General features: G+C 45.3%; 2 protein-coding genes across 3 annotated transcripts in view; one reads left to right on the top strand and one right to left on the bottom strand.

The window, feature by feature from the left end:
- FANK1 (fibronectin type III and ankyrin repeat domains 1) overlaps positions 1 to 7536 on the top strand; it is a 110530-nt gene extending 102994 nt beyond the window's left edge. For both annotated transcript variants that reach the window (XM_070363569.1, XM_070363568.1), the window contains exons 7-11: positions 331 to 496; positions 3212 to 3355; positions 3869 to 3946; positions 4040 to 4084; positions 4190 to 7536. In XM_070363569.1, coding sequence (XP_070219670.1) covers positions 331 to 496; positions 3212 to 3355; positions 3869 to 3946; positions 4040 to 4084; positions 4190 to 4255 — 499 coding nt within the window. In that variant the 3' untranslated portion in view covers positions 4256 to 7536. The remainder of the gene's footprint in view (positions 1 to 330; positions 497 to 3211; positions 3356 to 3868; positions 3947 to 4039; positions 4085 to 4189) is intronic.
- Positions 7537 to 7941: 405 nt separating this feature from the next.
- Positions 7942 to 17055, bottom strand: part of ADAM12 (ADAM metallopeptidase domain 12) — a 394288-nt gene continuing 385174 nt past the window's right edge. Inside the window, exon 23 of the mRNA XM_070363357.1 lies at positions 7942 to 12847. Coding sequence (XP_070219458.1) covers positions 12787 to 12847 — 61 coding nt within the window. The 3' untranslated portion in view covers positions 7942 to 12786. The remainder of the gene's footprint in view (positions 12848 to 17055) is intronic.

The following is a 17055-nucleotide window of genomic DNA, read 5'->3' as shown; positions in this document are numbered from 1 at the left end:
GTCTATTCTGGACATTTAATATGAGTGAACTAATACACCACATGGCCTTTTGTGTCTGGTTGCCTTTATTTTGCATAATGTTTTAGGGGGCACCTACCTTGTAGCCTGTTTCAGTACTTCATTTCCTTTTTACGGCTGAATTCTATTGAATGGATGTACCACAGTCGATTTATTAGTTGATAGACACATACATGTTATGTGAATAATTTTCTTGACTTTTCCACCCAAATTAGGATTTCTCTCTTAGGTTTAAACCAGGGAGGATACATATGGACCTGAGTGTGGTAACTGCACTTAACAGCCAAATGTTTCTTCTGCCGTGTGTTGCAGTCTGATGCTTGCATGCTATGCAGGACACCTGGATGTTGTGAAATATCTCCGAAGACATGGTGCTTCCTGGGACACCAGAGACCTGGGAGGCTGTACGGCTCTGCACTGGGCTGCAGACGGAGGCCACTGCAACGTGATTGAGTGGATGATAGGGGACGGCTGTGAGGTGTGGGGCCCGCCTCATCAACTGCACACGTGGAGGGAGGAACCTAGATGCTGTTCCACAGGTTCAGGGGAAGCAGGGCCTCCTGTGGATGCCTTTGATTAGCTGAACCAAGCAACACTGGAGGAAGTTCTCTGACTTATGAGCAAGAAGGTTCCTGAAGCCTTGGGACCAAAAAGATCATTATAGGATTTCAACGATAGTGAGGCTTCAAGGTTGTCATGGAGGTTCAACTTGTGTGGGGGGAAAAGGAAACTGCTGAATGAACCCAAAGCTGGACCTGATGTTGCTTCTACTTTGTTTATTCTTTTGTTCCTTTCCTCATTTATCTCTTCTTTCCATCTGCCAGCAAAGCTTGGTTGTGTCTTGACCACACACCAGATACTGTCACAGGTGCTGGACACACCGAGACGTTCAGAACTCTTACGGTCACAGTGCAGCTTACTGCTTTTAGAATTAGATCATTTTTTATTCTTTGCTTTAAGATGAATCATTACAGAAAATTTCCAAAGAGCAAACTATATCAAAAAGAGAGCATTCCAGCTCTTGTGTCTTTGCTTCGAAGCAGGTGTTGCTCCTGGTTTCAAGTCATCAGGAAGTACAAGTCTACATTGGCAAATAGAATTAGAGTTGTTTGGACATCTGTAGATACTTTGAAGTTGGGCAAATGGAATTAGCTCAATTACGGTAACTGCTGATAACTTTCAAAACTTCAGTTCAAGACTTCAAAGAAGTTAATAAAGATTGTAGGGCATGGAAATAAGGAAAGATGGACAAAATGCTGTCCTAATGGTGAGTGCCAGATGGCACAGGGTTTTCAGAAGTTAAACTGATGACCTGGAAAGTAAACTTGGAAGTAGGAGAGTTAGGTCTCCTGGAAGATGCCTGTAGATTTGCTCAGTTTGTCTCTTGAGAGTGACTGAGGGCAAGCAAGGCTTAAGCTGTGGGATCTCACTGGTTATAGAGTGCTGGGGAGAGGGCCCCTTGAAGGAAAAATACCTCAGTCATTAACGTAAATCCCTTTATTACATTTCTTGTTTTCTTTGTTTTAGAAATGTGCACAGAGGGTCCAAAGGGTCAGCCTGTGGCCTTGGTGGTTAGGGCTGGCCCACATCTGCCTTGGGCGGTAGTGACAGGCACGTTCCTCTTGTTTGGTTTATGACGAGTTCTGCTCATGCTTTGGACCCAGTGAGAATCTGTAGTTGAAAACGATGGTTGACCTTTGCTGAAAGAAGGGCAGGTCTCTGCCACCGACATTTAAATACTGGAATTTTGGAAGTGTAGGCTCTCTGTGCTTCAGTTATGGACACACTCATTTGGGGTGAATACCATCTTTTTCTGTAGAACTGCAGCTCCATAAATGCGTCCATTGAAGATTTCTGTGTGGCCAGCAAGTGGCACATAGATGATCTCAGCACAATGGAGGGATGGGCCTGGGAACAAATCCATCACCACCCATCTTCTTGAATCGAATGATCTGTACTGAGTGTGACTTACTTCCATGGGGAACCATTTCTACATTTAATGAGCCACGTGACCTCAGGAAGGCCATCTGACTTTTCTGAGGTTTGGTTTAAACATGTGTAAACCAGGAATAAAAATAGCTACCCCTGTTTCATCTTCAGGACCCAAAGAGAAAATGTGCATGAGAGTGCCCTGAAAATGTATACAGCACCCTATAATTGCAGGCAATTATTTTATTATTATTTAACCATAACAGAGCTTGCTGCCCAGAAAGGTTATTTGTTATTTGCAGGGGGAAGAGCTGCAAATCTTAACGGTGTTGCAGAGGATAATCTCAAACATACAAATCACCTGCAGGGTCTTAAAGCTCTTCCAGCAGGTCCTTGTTTGTTATTCTGGTCTGATGTTTTACTGAAGCTGTAGATTTCTTTGAGTAATTCTTCTGTAACAGAATCAGGTGTGTGTGTGTGAGAGTGTGTGTGCATCCAGGTATCCATCTGTGTGCACATGTGTATGTTTCCTTCAGTATCATGCCTCATGGATTGATGAAGTCTTTATGGAATTGAAGGAGACAACATTTGCATTCCCTCATTTTAAAATGTCTTTTAAAACACAAAATTGCGAGATGTTGGTATAGGTTAGGCTATTGGGAAATGGCCCATCTTGTTAGCAGGCAAGCTCTTGTTTTGGACAAGGCATTAGGTTGGCTAATTTTTCAGGCTGGACTTCATGTCAGAGATCCGGTTGCTTTGTATTTACTTGTAATTCTTCTGCTTAAAATTAATACCTATTGGTAAATATCAGGGTGGGTGTTTATATTCCTGTCTTGTTCCAGAAGGGACTTAACGTTGCTTACAAAGATACTTAAAAAAAGAAGCAGAAACTATAAAAACAGGAGAGGAAAGTTAGGCAGGAGAAAATAAGGCAGCTCATATGGGGCCAAGGAGAAGGGGATTATGTTCCTTTTTCTATCCCATCTTCTTTCCCTTTGAACGCTGTGTAAATGAAGATGCTCATGGGTGGTGAGAGGCATCTTGGGGCCTGTCTGCATCCTTTAAAGTGGCCCAAACACAGATGCTCACTGAGTAAATGTGAACAAAGTCAGCACAGTCCAGCTGATTATCACTAGGTCTAGAAAGACTGCTATCTAAATCGGGGGAATTTGGGCAAGTAGACATTGCTTTATAAGCTTCCCACAAGTGATGTGCAGGACAAGAAAGTGGGCTGAGAGCCACTCACCCTGTGGCTGCGCAGGTGGACGCTGTGGATGCTGGTTCCAGGTGGACCCCACTCATGAGAGTCTCTGCAGTCTCGGGGAACCAGGAGGTTGCCTCTCTGCTGATTGACGCAGGCGCAGACGTGAATGTGAAGGACAAAGACGGGAAGACCCCTCTGATGGTACGACTTGCTCCGTGTAGCGCCTGGCTTGATGTGTGGGATTAAGGTCACAGCTGCCCCGTAAGAGCCCTTCTTTTGAGCTCAGCTGCATAAAAGCACCAGGTTTGGGTGGTGTATGATTCCCCACTGGTCTGTGAATTAAGACATGGTGATGTCATCGTGGCATTTTTCTGGGGGGAGCCCAGTCTAGTATCTTTGTAGTCTTTTTACAACTATTTCTTGAAGCATTGCCAACTCCAGTCTCTGGGGCCATTTTGGGATCGGAACAAAGGAGTGCTGTTCTCTGTCTGGGTTTGGCCTCGGCTGTGTTGTCTCACATGGAGGAAAGCAGATTTCCTTTCCATTTCCCTTGTGTTTGCCGGCGCTGTGCAGTGGGGTCCACACGCCCATCCTGCAAAGCCCCGCTGGCCCCTGTCGGCTCTGCCTCTGGAGGGTGTTGCTGGTGGATGTCCTGGACCCGCCTGCACCGAGATCCCCTTCCTGCTCACACCCCACTGTTGACCTGTTTTCTAGGTGGCTGTGCTGAATAACCACGAAGAATTAGTCCAGTTACTTCTTGACAGAGGGGCAGATGCAAATGTGAAAAATGAGGTATGTGACTCCATCTCCATCTCAAGATTTCCCTGGAGAGCAGGAGGGAACAGAGGCATGAAAGAATTTTTTTTTTCTTGTTTTGTCTTTCAGTTTGGCAAAGGTGTCCTCGAAATGGCCAGAGTTTTCGACAGACAGGTTGGGATGTTGTTGCTGCCCGTTGAGGCTAATTTTGTAGCATTTAAAAAAAAAATTGAAAAACCCCAACTCTTGGATGACATGCACCTGTTTTTGTGTATCTAGAATGTCCTCTCCTTATTAGAAGAAAGGAAAAGAAAGCAAATGCTGAAGAAGTCATCTGTTCGCTGACCAGGGAACCTCTTACTTCCTCTCAAAGCCCAGTGAAACAAACCAAAGCGGGACTTGAACTGGAAAGAAGAAATTCTGTGTCTCTGAGGGCTATACATTTAATTACTTATTTAGTTGAAGATTCACAGTGACTTTTGTAACATACAACTGTTCCCACTTTGAAATACACCTTTTTACCTAAATGTGCGTGGCGGTGGTGTTGTCACTGGGCATCTGCAGGATGAGGATGTTTTCCTGAACTTGGAGTTACATGCGAAACAAAATATTTAGGTCCCAGAGATGGAGATGCATAGCAACATACCGGTCTCCCTCTTCCCGCTCCCATCCTCCAAGCTGTCTGCCCTCCGAGCCACCCCTGGAGCCGGTGGAAATTCCCGCCCCCCATGTGTTCTCAGTTCTGTCCTTCCCTCCCAACCTAAGGCCTTGCAGCCGTGTTGCCAGGTGATGCTCCCTCCTGGAGGGACGCTCCTCCAGAAAGCCTAGGAGGCCATGAGCAGAGTTTTCTGCTCAGCTCTTGGCCTCACATCAAAGCGCGAGATACATATTTCAAGACTCCGCTTCTGCTGTTAGAGGAGTCTGTTTAGAACAGTCCGGTCTGAGGCTGTGTTTGCATAGACTCAGGCCCTGATGATGAAAGACCTGGCCTGCTGGCAGCTTTGCCAATGAGGAGTTTTATTTCACTGAGTCCTTAGAGCAGAAAGGGTTTTGATGCTGATCGCTCAGATCCAACACAAGCAGGAATGGACAGGTCTGCCGCTTGGGGGCTCAGACACAAAAGTGTTGGTGCTTGAACTCAGTGGACACACTTAAAATCGGCAAAGAAGGGAGCTAGCTGACCACATGCATTTTGTGTCTCCAGAGAGACGAGCTGGTTAACTCGGCCCCGAGAGAAGACAGGCTACAGAGGTCTGCCCAGGGCAGAAATCTTCTCTGCAGGGAAAGACCAACTTACAGGTAATAAAAGTGCCGAAACTTTAGGGGAAGGGCATGGGGCAAAAGCACACAATCAATTTTATTGATGTTGGCAATTTTCCGCTTCATTCCATACTATTTATAGAATGGGCTTCCCTGGTGGCTCAGTGGTGCAGAATCTGCCCGCAGTGTAGGAGATGTGGGTTTGATCCCTGGGTTGGGAAGATCCCCTGGAGGAGGGCATGGCAGCCCACTCCGGTATTCTTGCCTGAAGAATCCCATGAACCGTGGGGCTCATGCAGTCCTGTTCTTAGCTGTTTCACTACGTTCTACCTTTTGTACAAATGCTTACTCCTCTAGATTCGCTAGATTTAAAAAATCCCTCTAGAAATCAGAGCATTATCACAGGTCTCCAAGGCTCCTTTCCCCTGTCGTAATCAATGTTGACATTCACCTCAACTTCATTTCTCCATCTGTTGTAGATGATATTAGTGAGCTCTGGAAAGAGGGCATGCCCCTTCTGTGGGCCTCAAGCTTGGCCACGTGATGGGGCTGACTCTGGTCAACGAAATGTGCATGGAAACAGATGCTGCCTGTCTGAGTGGGAGCTTTAAGAACCTCCGGTCCCTTTTCCCTCTGTCACAAGACCAGCCATGACTTTGACAGAGGCTGCTCCACAGGCCAGGGTCCCGATACCAGAGCCTAAGCTCACCCAGAACCGACATGATGTGAGTGAGAAATAGTCCTTTTGTGTTGCGAGTCACTGAAATTGAAGAGTGGCTTGTCCCTGAAGTGTAACCTAGCCCAAAATGACTGCCTGGAAGGTCCTAGCATAGATCTGTGAATCACTTTTTCCACTGAAGCACCTCTCAAGTCCTGTGGTTTCCAGTCTTACTTGACTCACACTTTCTTCCTTCCTTTCCTTCTCTCCTTGTCTTGCCTTTCCTTTAAATTCAGACTTTAAAATTCAGGAATGGGCATTGAATTTTATCAAATATTTTTTTTTAGCATCTCTGCCAATCATATTTCTCAACATGCTATCGATTTGCTGACTTGGATTACTAGATTTTAAAATACTGAGCCATCCTTATATTCCTGAGATGATCTCATCGGGCTCAGTGGGCTTGGGTTCTATGTGCTCATGTGCTGTGTGTTTCTTTTTAATCTTTTTCCTGAGTGAGACTAGATGGAGGCTTATCTTGTGTTTTTAATTTTTCCCAAGGAAGCAACCCATGCTGTTATTAGTTTCATTTTCCCCAATTAATTTATACTTTTCATTTCTGAACTGGAATTCCCTCTGACTGAACACCCCAGGAAAGGCCATGAGCAGTGGATCATCAAAAGCATCGCAGGCGGGCGCCTGGAATTCAGGGAGTCTGAGAAACGCGGCTGTAGACTGTGCTGTCACGGTTGGTCTCATTCGCTGTTTGCTACATAATCTGCTGTTCACCTTTGACTGAAGAATCAGTGCATTTCTAGGACATAGTTTTTCTACCTTCGGTGCATTATAATCGTCAGAATTTGAACCTTTTAGATCTGAGTTTTACTTCATGCATTAATGTACAAAATTATATAATTTTTCCAGAGGCGTTTTGAAAGGTGCATGCACATTCTGTGTGTTTGAAGTATCCTATTTGACATACATATGTATATATATATATATACATACACACATACATATATCAATTGATCTACATTATTAGCTATGTCTGAGGCCTTCTATGTACATACTTTGTTACTTGCTTTCTCATGGGTGGAAGGTGGGAAAAATAAGGACCCTTGTTATCATCCTGTAAATTTGTTTTCTTAATGAAGTTCTTTATGAAATCAGAGTCTATTAAAAAAAATTGTAATAGATTTCCATTTGCACTTAGATTTTTACTCTTCTGTGTAAATATTTCTAGTCCTGCTTTCTTTCTTTCTGAATTTATCTCTTCTATAAATGAGGTGAGCTTTAAAACTTTATTTTGATAAGTTGTATATCACATTGTTTAGAAAAGCTATTAGGTCTCCCCCACCTCTAGTATGGGCTTCCCCGGTAGCTCCGCTGGTAACTGAACTAGCCTGGAGAAAGGATAGGCTACCTACTTCAGTATTCTCAGGCTTCCCTGGTTGTTCAGATGGTAAAGAATCTGCCTGCAATGCAGGAGGCCTGGGTTCGATCCTTCGGTTGGGAAGATCCCCTGGAGATAGGGCATGGCATCCCACTCCAGTATTCTGGCCTGGAGAATCCCCGTGGACAGGGGAGCCTGGTGGGCTATAGTCCATGGGGTCGCAAAGAGTCAGACACACCTGAGCGACTGCGCACAGCACAGCACACCCCTAGTGTACGTGTGAAAAGGCATACAGACATCTTCCCTCCTCATCCCACCCCCTGATGGGCTCATGTGGATTGCAGCACTCATCTCCTGACCCTCCAGCTCACCACCCTTCTTAAGGTTCTTGCTGTTTAGTTGCTAAGTCGTGTCTGACTCATTTTCGACACCATGGACTGTAATCCGCCAGGCTCCTCTGTCTGTGGGATTTCCCAGGCAAGAATACTGGAGCAGGTTGCCATACCATTCTCCAAGGGGTCTTCCCGACCCTGGGATTGAACCCAGGGTCTCCTGCGCTGACAGGCAGATTCTTTACTGCTGAGCCACCAGGGATGCCCCTGTTAGATTCTTATGCATCTCGTGCATCTATACATGGATGAGAATACAGATACCTTCTCCAACTTGAGAGCTCCCCCGCCCCTACTTTGGTAAAAATCTCAGTAATGAATGGGACACCTCTTTATATTGACCTGTATACCATTTATTGGATATAATATTCGTAACAATGACTTTTTTCTATGGAAATAGCAAGTTGTATTACCTGTAGACCCCCCGATATGAGAAACGTGTACAAAGGTAACAGACTGTAACATAAAAAGGTAAGTGAAAAAAAAAATTAGCAAACCAAAGCGTGATACATGGACAAAGCACTATAAAAATGAAGGTACTGGTTTAGTAGCTGTGACTTTGTACTGTGCTGAATGGCCTGTAGCCAGGTTTTAGAGAGTTCTGTGCCACACATGTTCAAACAGTGCACTTTCCTTCAAACCTCCCCACTTGCCCTGACAGAGGGTACATAAGAGCAGCGAACTCTGATGTTGCTCACTCTCCATGGACTCTGAAGGGATTTTCTCTTTCTAGTTTGATGTATTTTTTTTTTTTTTTCTCTATCACTGTCTTTCCCACTTAAGTATTTGCTTATAGGCCATAAACATAGGTATCAGTCCACTTCTTTGCAAAACTAAAATGATCACATGAGATTTTTTCCTTTTGTCTGGATTTAAAATGTGCTAAATTGAGGACTAAAAAAAATTATCTCATGGAAGGAGTATCACAGGTAATGACTTCTGAAGAGGATGTGGAAAAATCAGGGTTGGTTACAGAGTACTGAAAATTCCTTTGTGTATTAAATCTTCCGGCTATCACGAGTGACTGCTGGCTGTTACGACAGTTTTATACGCGGGGTTTCTCCTCCTGGTGCCTCATGGGTCAGGCTCTTACTGGCTGGGCTCTGCCACTGGTGTCCTCAAAGAAAAGAGGGGGTTTGCTTCATGAAACGCAGAGAGACGGTCCATACCCGTGCAGGTCAGTGGCTTCTGGAAGCATCGCTGCACAGAAACGGTTCTCAGCCTTTTCTTTAGCTTGTTGTTACGCATATGACCATCAGAGTTTTCAAACAGGTTTAAAAGAAAGAGATGGAGAGTGAGTCGAGAGACGTTCGGTCATCACAGGCGAACTGAGTTCCTATGGCCAACTCTCCCTTGTAATTAGAGTAAGTCTTTAGGTGGGAGGTGCCTGGCCGGAGGGTAGATGCTTCTGGATTCCCTGCTGGGGTGGCGGGTGTGGGGAGCAGGGAGTGGGCAGGGTTGCTTCCAGCTGTGGCCCTGGAGAAGGCTGGGTTTTGGGTGGACTTGCGGGGCAGCCACCAAACTGCAGAGATGTGTCAGAGACTGGATTAGGGCTGGGGAAGGAACTTGGGTCTGATGATAGGGAGAGATGCTAGCTGAGGCCACCTGTGTCCAGATGTGTTCACCGCCCTCTCTCTCGAGTCCTGGGGAGATGAGGTGGCACGCCTCAGGCTCCCGCCAACTAGCCATCATGTGGGGCGGATCCACAGCCTGAATCCCCCTTGGGGGCCAGCACTGGCCCTGGAGAGACTTCTGGGTGTGACGTTTACCTGGGTGACTTGTGTTTGCTTGGGGTCCTAACAATGAAGAAGGGTGTCCAGGCTGAGTCTGCCCTCCCTGGGGCTTCCTGCTCCCCAAACACCCTGGGGAGCCCTCCAGGGCAAGAGTCTTAAAAGAAATAAGCCTCACACCGAGAGCCTGGTAGGGGGATCAGGCTGTCGCCCAGGTATGGCGCCCTCCCGGTCACTGGGGTCTCAGTGGCTCAGAATGCTTGTAAACAGCAGTTGAGAGATGGCAGGAAGACGCTCGAGCATTCGAGTTGGCCCAGTACCAGGCTCTGTTTAGCACCACGGGAGATCACAGTCTCGTAGGAAGAGTCTGCCACAGAGCAGGGTCTGAGCTGTTTTTCTTTCGGAGGAGATATGGATATGTTGTACGGATTTGCCAGGGAACAATGGCCTCTGGTTTCAGCCTGAGAATTCCTAATAAAGTTAAGAAGGCATAAAAAGAGTCCCCTCTGAGACTAGTTGGGAATACTTATCCTCGTGTAGTTTAATTTGTCGCTCTTGTGGTCTCTGTGATGTCACCCCACATGTGGAAGCTGGAAAGTTCACACGGGGAAGGGCAGTCTCTGGATGCACAGTTTGACAATGGAAAATGTTATGCACCGTTTCTCTCGGTTGCTACACATCTGAGTCCATGTGTCAGGAAAAGCACACTGTTACACAAAATTTCAGGAAATCACCTTTTCAGTAGAACGCCTGGAAGGTTAGCCATGTAGTTCCCAGTCAAGTGGGGTCATATAACCTGCACCTCTAGTAAGACGGAAGGAGAGTGACGACCCCTAGGGGCCGACTCTGCGTCGAGGCGTGCGGACTCTCAGCCAAGGCCGTCTAAACCCACATTAACTCTAGTATTCATGCCCATACAATCTTAAAAAAATATTAAAAATAGATGGTCATTGAAATATAAGTATTCATTTTCATTTCTATCATCTAGGAGGATATAAAAAGGGGGAGAAATACCTCTTCCCCTCCCCCAAGCAAACTGGCTCTTGGTTCCTAAGTTATATTAAAATGAAAGTTATTGCTGAATATGCTTCATTTGCTAAATACTGCATATGGAAGTACTGTTCCTTGAATAACATTCCCTGTGTACTGTACGGGGGTGTCAGGTTTAAATATGTTCTTTTCCAGAAATGAACTGCACGGCTCTATAAAAGCGCTTAGTATGTAGAGAGAAAAATGTGTCATCAGCCATGGCCGAGTGGCCAGTGATGATGACATGTAGGATCACAGCGTTAACCTCTTTTAATACCAAACTATTCCTGGTTCTCTGAAATAGAAGCACAGGAATTCTAGTTAAGGACAGACGAGAAAAGTTCACACCCTCTTCCCTGCCCCAGCAGAAGGGGCTGCAGTGCCAGATCCAAGGATTTGGGTGTCTATAAAAATAATACCCACCTAATGCACCATAAAAATGCTGTAAACTTTCCCATAGAATATGTTTTTGGCCTTAATACAATTACCAGATATAATGCTAGTTACAGTAATTCTGTAAATACTCATCAGCAGTAATATTTTCTAACATGGCTTTATAGTTTTAAGAAACTAATAATTGCATAATGAACAAATTGCATGCTATAAGAGTTGGAATGTATTAGAGTCGCGTTCCCTTTGTGTGTGTGTGACATGGATTTATTGAGTTTATCCATGATCCTGAATGCTATGTTGCCTAGATACGGTGGGAACTCAGGGAGAGCTAAATGCACTCTTGTTTTCCTGAAGGCAAACCAAGATTCTTGGTATGTTTTGTCTTTCTGCTTCAAGGCATGGAAAAACCATGGAAATGACCCCAGATGAAGCTCTATCATGAAACAGAGTGGATTATGGAACGGTTGTCAATTGCCTTCTAATGTGAAAACTAGCCTCATAGGACCCCACTAGAAGACAGGCATAATGGCGTGTGACCTTGTCTGAGTAATTTTGTAATTTTCATGCCCTTAGGTACAGGCATCTTCGAGATCTCCTTGTGAAAATGGCTCCCCAGTCTGACATCCGAAGAGTGAAAGGTTGATAAGTCGGCTGCTCAAGACTGCATTTCATGAATATTGAGTGTGAATGTGAGGACTTTGATGCTCAACAGGTAAGTTGTAAAACCTCAAGAAACAGATCCAGGTTTTACGCTAAAAACATCTCTGAAAGATTCCTTCAGCCAAGGTGGGAAAACAAGATGCCCCAAAGAGAACTTACTAGTAACTTAGGGTTCTTTGTCCAACTTATCCTAACAAAGACAGCAGACCTGTCCCAGTGAACACAGCTTTCCATTTGGCTGCAGTTTTTGCAAGCACAGGGATTCTGCCTAATTTTTAATAAGCTGAACCTTGCAATAAAAGGAGATTTTTATCTCCAGAATTGATTCACTAGATCTGGTTACGGGTTCACATCTGAAAATAGTTATGCTCCTGTGGAAAGCCTCATCTGTCTGTCGGAACACAGTATCATTGTGTTACAGTCAAGAACACAAGGTGGTAATTTGTTCAGCTCCAAACAGCACAGGCAGACGGAGGTTTGCAGGGCTCGGGCAGTAGCTGTCTTGTAGAAACACCACCTTTCCCAATCTAAATAAGGCGCTGATGCCAGCACTCCGCAAAGGGCAGCCAGGAAAAGAAGTTCTTGGTGTTTCTATAAAGCAAACTTCTCGGCCGGCTCTCCAAACGTGCTCATAGCTGGTGAGCTCAAGGTCAAGTGTCTGCCTGGCCTCGTGTTCCAAGTCTTGTCTCCTACAGTGGCCACACCTTAAAATTCCTCTCCAGGATCCAGGCTCTCTCCCGAGCCCCCTGGCCAGAAGCCAGGTCCTTCCCTGCGATCCTGGAGCTTCCAGGGATAACCCTGGTGGGCCAGCCCGTCAGCTGTGACAGTGTCCAGAATATCCCTGGAGGCCCAGCCCAGCCTGGACCTGAAGCCAGGCTCTGGCCTGAGCAGGCCTTCTACCTGGGGTCTCTTGTTTGGTGTCTGGTACCAGAACCACTGCCATGGGTAAGCTGGGCAACTGCCCTCTTCATGAAGCCTCCATCAGAAATAACATCCTGTCCAGAATCCCAAAGAACATGATATTTCAAGTTCACTAAACTATTAAAAGCACAACAAGCCTTCCTTCCATGGAAAACTCAGTGATGGGTTTTTTTTTCTTTTTTAAAAAAAAGCCCACTACAGTGCACTGCACTGTAAAAGGCATTCTGCATAAATTAATAATTTACAAGTACCTGAGCAAGTAAGTATACAGAGCACCATAGCACAGCACAGCACCGACGGCAGTAGCTCAAAGTTCTTTCAAATCATGGTGTTTGAAAAATTAAAAAATTCTAAAAGTTGGTACAAAAAAAAAACTCCAACTGGAGTTGAGAGATAGTGCAAACTTGTGTCTTCACTGTTGAACAAAGGTGTCGGCTTGCTTCTCACTTAGCATAGGCAATGGGGGCAGGTCTGGGCACGGGATGGGGCTGTTTCGGAGCAGGTCTGCAGGAAGAGAGAGGAGAAAACGACTGTGGTCAGAGGCCCTACCAGCGATTTCTGCCAACCCTAGATGCCCAGGTTGGAGATACCGTTTCCTGTGCTGTGATGGGCTTCCAGGGTCAGATCTCACCTCTGCCCCCCTACCCCACCCCAGGTGCTGGAGACCAACAGCTCTTTCCAGCAGCAGGGGTGGCAGATTCAGAAAGGACCTTGCTGAGGCCCACAGCATCTTTAGCCATTTATGACCCTTTTCAAAGCTGCCCCTCCTGTCCATCCACAAAGTGATTCGAGAAGAATGCCATGAAGCAGAACGGTGCAAGCCACAAGGGTGAATCTCACATGCAACTTTAAATTTTCTAGCAGTTGGATGAAAAAAAAAAAAGACTAAATAATTTTAGTCATATTTCATTTAACCCACCATGTCCAGAGTAGCAGTATTTCAGTAAGTCAACATAGAGAATGACTGAGATACCTGACATGTTGCAGGTACTGACTGCATAACCCAGGGTCTATCTGCACTGCCCGTGTATCCTGTCTTCCACCAGCCACAGCGTGCCCAGGAGCGACGGTACTGAGGCGGCTGCAGAGGATGGGCAGTGAAGCTGGGCATGTGGGATCCCTCAGAGATGGACAGAGTGTTCTCCTAGGTGGAGACAGAACCAGCTCCCCCTGGTATCATCAACTGGCAGAGGTAAGACAGGCAGCTGCCTGAGATCATTTAAGAGAGGGCCTTCCCCAGAGGATCTAAATACATATTTCTCCAAAGAAGTCGCTCAGTTGTGTCTGACTCTTTGCGACCCCATGGACTGTAGCCCACCAAGCTCCTCCGTCCATGGGATTTTCCAGGCAAGAGTACTGAGTGGGTTGCCATTTCCTTCTCCAGTGGATCTTCCCGACCCAGGGATTGAACCTGGGTCTCCTGCATTGCAGGCAGATGCTTTACCTTCTGAGCCACCAGGGAAGCTCACAGAAGGCACACAGATGGCTAAAAAGCCTATGAAAGATGCTCAACATCACTAATCATCAGAGAAATGCAAATCAAAAGGACCATGAGGTACCCCACCTCACACCTGTCAGAATGGCTATCATCAAAAAGTCTAAACCATCTATAAGGTGGGGAGGGGGGATGGGGTGGGAGGTGAGAGAGAGGTTTAAGAGGAATGGGACATATGTATACCCATCAGGGCTGATTCATGCTGAGGTATGGCAGAAACCAACACAGCATTGTAAAGCAATTATTCTCCAATTAAAAATCAGTAAGTCTGTAAACAATAAAGGCTGGAGAAGGTGTGGAGAAAAGGGAATGCTCCTACACTGTGAGTGGGAATGTAAACTAGGGCAGCCCCTGTAGAACCCAGTATGACGGGCCCTCAGAAAACTGAAGGTAGGATTACCATGTGACCCAGAAATCCCACATCTGGAGATAACATTAATTCAGAAAGATAACACGCACCCCAGTGTTCATTGCAGTGCTATTTACAATAGCCAAGAAGCAACCTAAATGTCCATCGACATAGGAACGGATAAAGATGTGGTACATATATACAGTGGGATAGTGCTCAAACATAAAGACAGAAAGACAAATATCATTCATATGTGGAATCTAATTTAAAAAATGATATAAATGAACTTATTTACAAAACAGAAGCAGACTCACAGATTTTGAAAATGAACTTAGGGTTTACTCAAGGGATGTGTGTGTGGGGGGATTAATTAGGATTGGTATTAACATATCACTATATATAAAACAGACAACCTGCTGTAGCAAGGACCTACTGTATATGCACAGGGAGCCTGCCTGAATATTCTGTAATGACCTATATGGGAAAAGAATCCAAAAGAGAATGAATATATATATGTATAACTGAGTCACCATGCTGTGTACCTGAAGCTAACACCACACTGTACATCAAGTATACTCTAATAAGAGAAACCTGTACGCAGGCCAGGAAGCAACAGTTAGAACTGGACATGGAACAACAGACTAGTTCCAAATAGGGAAAGGAGTACGTCAAGGCTGTATATGGTCACCCTGCTTATTTAACTTCTATGCAGAGTACATCATGAGAAACGCTGGGCTGGAGGAAGCACAAGCTGAGATCAAGATTACCGGGAGAAATATCAATAACCTCAGATATGCAGATGACACCACCCTTATGGCAGAAAGTGAAGAAGAACTAAAGAGCCTCTTGATGAAAGTGAAAGAGGAGAGTGAAAAAGTTGGCTTACAGCTCAACATTCAGAAAACTAAGATCAAGGCATCTGGTCCCATCACTTCATGGCAGATAGATGGGGAAAAAGTGGAAACAGTGGCTGACTTTATTTTTCTGGGCTCTAAAATCACTGCAGATGGTGATTGCAGCCATGAAATTAAAAGACGCTTACTCCTTGGAAGGAAAGTTATGACCAACCTAGATAGCATATTCAAAAGCAGAGACATTACTTTGCCAACAAAGATCTGTCTAGTCAAGGCTATGGTTTTTCCAGTAGTCATGTATGGATGTGAGAGTTGGACTATAAAGAAGGCTGAGAGCTGAAGAATTGATGCTTTTGAACTGTGGTGTTGGAGAAGACTCTTGAGAGTTCCTCGGACTGCAAGGAGATCCAACCAGTCTATCCGAAAGGAGACCAGTCCTGGGTGTTCATTGGAAGGACTGATGTTGAAGCTGAAACTCCAATACTTTGGCCACCTGATGTGAAGAACTGACTCACTTGAAAAGACCCTGATGCTGGGAAAGATTGAGGGCAGGAGGAGAAGGGGATGACAGAGGATGGTTGGATGGTGTCACTGACTCAATGGACATGAGTTTGGGTAAACTCTGGGAGTTGGTGATGGACAGGGAGGCCTGGCATGCTGCAGTTCATGGGGTCACAAAGAGTGAGACACAACTGAGTGACTGAACTGAACTGATACTCTAATAAAATTTTTTTAAAAAAATCACTGCCTCAGGAGAAGAGCAAAAAAAAAAAAAAAAAAAAAAGGCCTTTCTATGTGGTATGCATAATTTATATATAATGGAATATTTCTCAGCTATAAAAAAAGAATGAAATATTCTTGCAGCCACACGGATGGACCCAGAGACTATCACATTAAGTGAAGGAAGTCAGAGAAAGGCAAATATCATATGACATCTATCCCTTCCGTGTGGCATCTAAGATATGACACAAATGATCTACAGAACTTGTGGCTTCCAAAGGGGAGGGAAGTGGGGAAGGGACAGATTGGGAATCTGGGATCAGCAGATGCCAACTACCATGTGTAGACTGGATAAGGGGCGAGGTCCTCCCGTACAGCACAGGGAACTGCATTCACCATCCTGTGATGGACACTAATGGAAAGAGTAAGAGAAAGAATGTGCAGGTATAACTGAATCACTTTGTGCTATGGTAGAAACGAACACAGCACTGAGAATCAACCAAACTTCAGGAAGATGAAAGAGGGCCTTCCCCACCTTCCTGCCCATGTTTTTTTTTTCCTTTGAACACTAGAAAAGTAACTTTAAGATCAGTGTACAAACTGCAGTGAAATAATTAGGATGCTCTGCCATGTTTCTATATGTGTAGAGCCAGGAATCAAACTACTGTCCCGACCCCCTGACAAGCTGTATCTCTGAGATTTATTACAGAGATCTTTCATGGGCCAAACATTTTTCCCTGAGAGCTGGAATGAACTCACGAACGCACGCCTTCCCCTCGGAGATGCTGAATTATTGAACCCAGGGCCCGGCCAGCACCCCTACCTTGCTCACAAAGCGAGCTGTCTGCCAAGGGGGCATGTGTTTTGGCTGAGGGTTTAACCCGTCTGTGAGCTGGTAAATGTTTAACTACCCGCCATGGCGGGGGAAGTCAGAGGCCCTGGATCTGTGGTGCTTGTCAATTTCCATGGTATAAATAACTCATGCTCCCAATAGGACCTGGCTGAGCACGGAAGAGCTGTGTTGTGGCCAGGGCGCGGTGTTCCCATCACACAGAAACGACCGATGTAGGTGACCTCAAGAGAGTGGGTGGCAGTAAAATGTGAAAAAAAATGGAAGTTTGGGGCTCTGAACATTTATTACTTTTGTTTTTAATATAACTGGCATCATTTCCAGTTTATGTAATTTTAAAGAAGGCCCAGGCTTAACACCTAGCTGGCTAAATTCCTGGAAATTTAATGGTTCTTGCAAACCAACGGGAGCTGGCTCCAGCACACCACTGAGTTAAACCTCCCT

The sequence above is a fragment of the Bos mutus genome, chromosome 26 (genome assembly GCF_027580195.1).
Source record: "Bos mutus isolate GX-2022 chromosome 26, NWIPB_WYAK_1.1, whole genome shotgun sequence".
Lineage (NCBI taxonomy): Eukaryota > Metazoa > Chordata > Mammalia > Artiodactyla > Bovidae > Bos > Bos mutus.
This window is presented reverse-complemented; position numbering and strand designations above follow the sequence as displayed.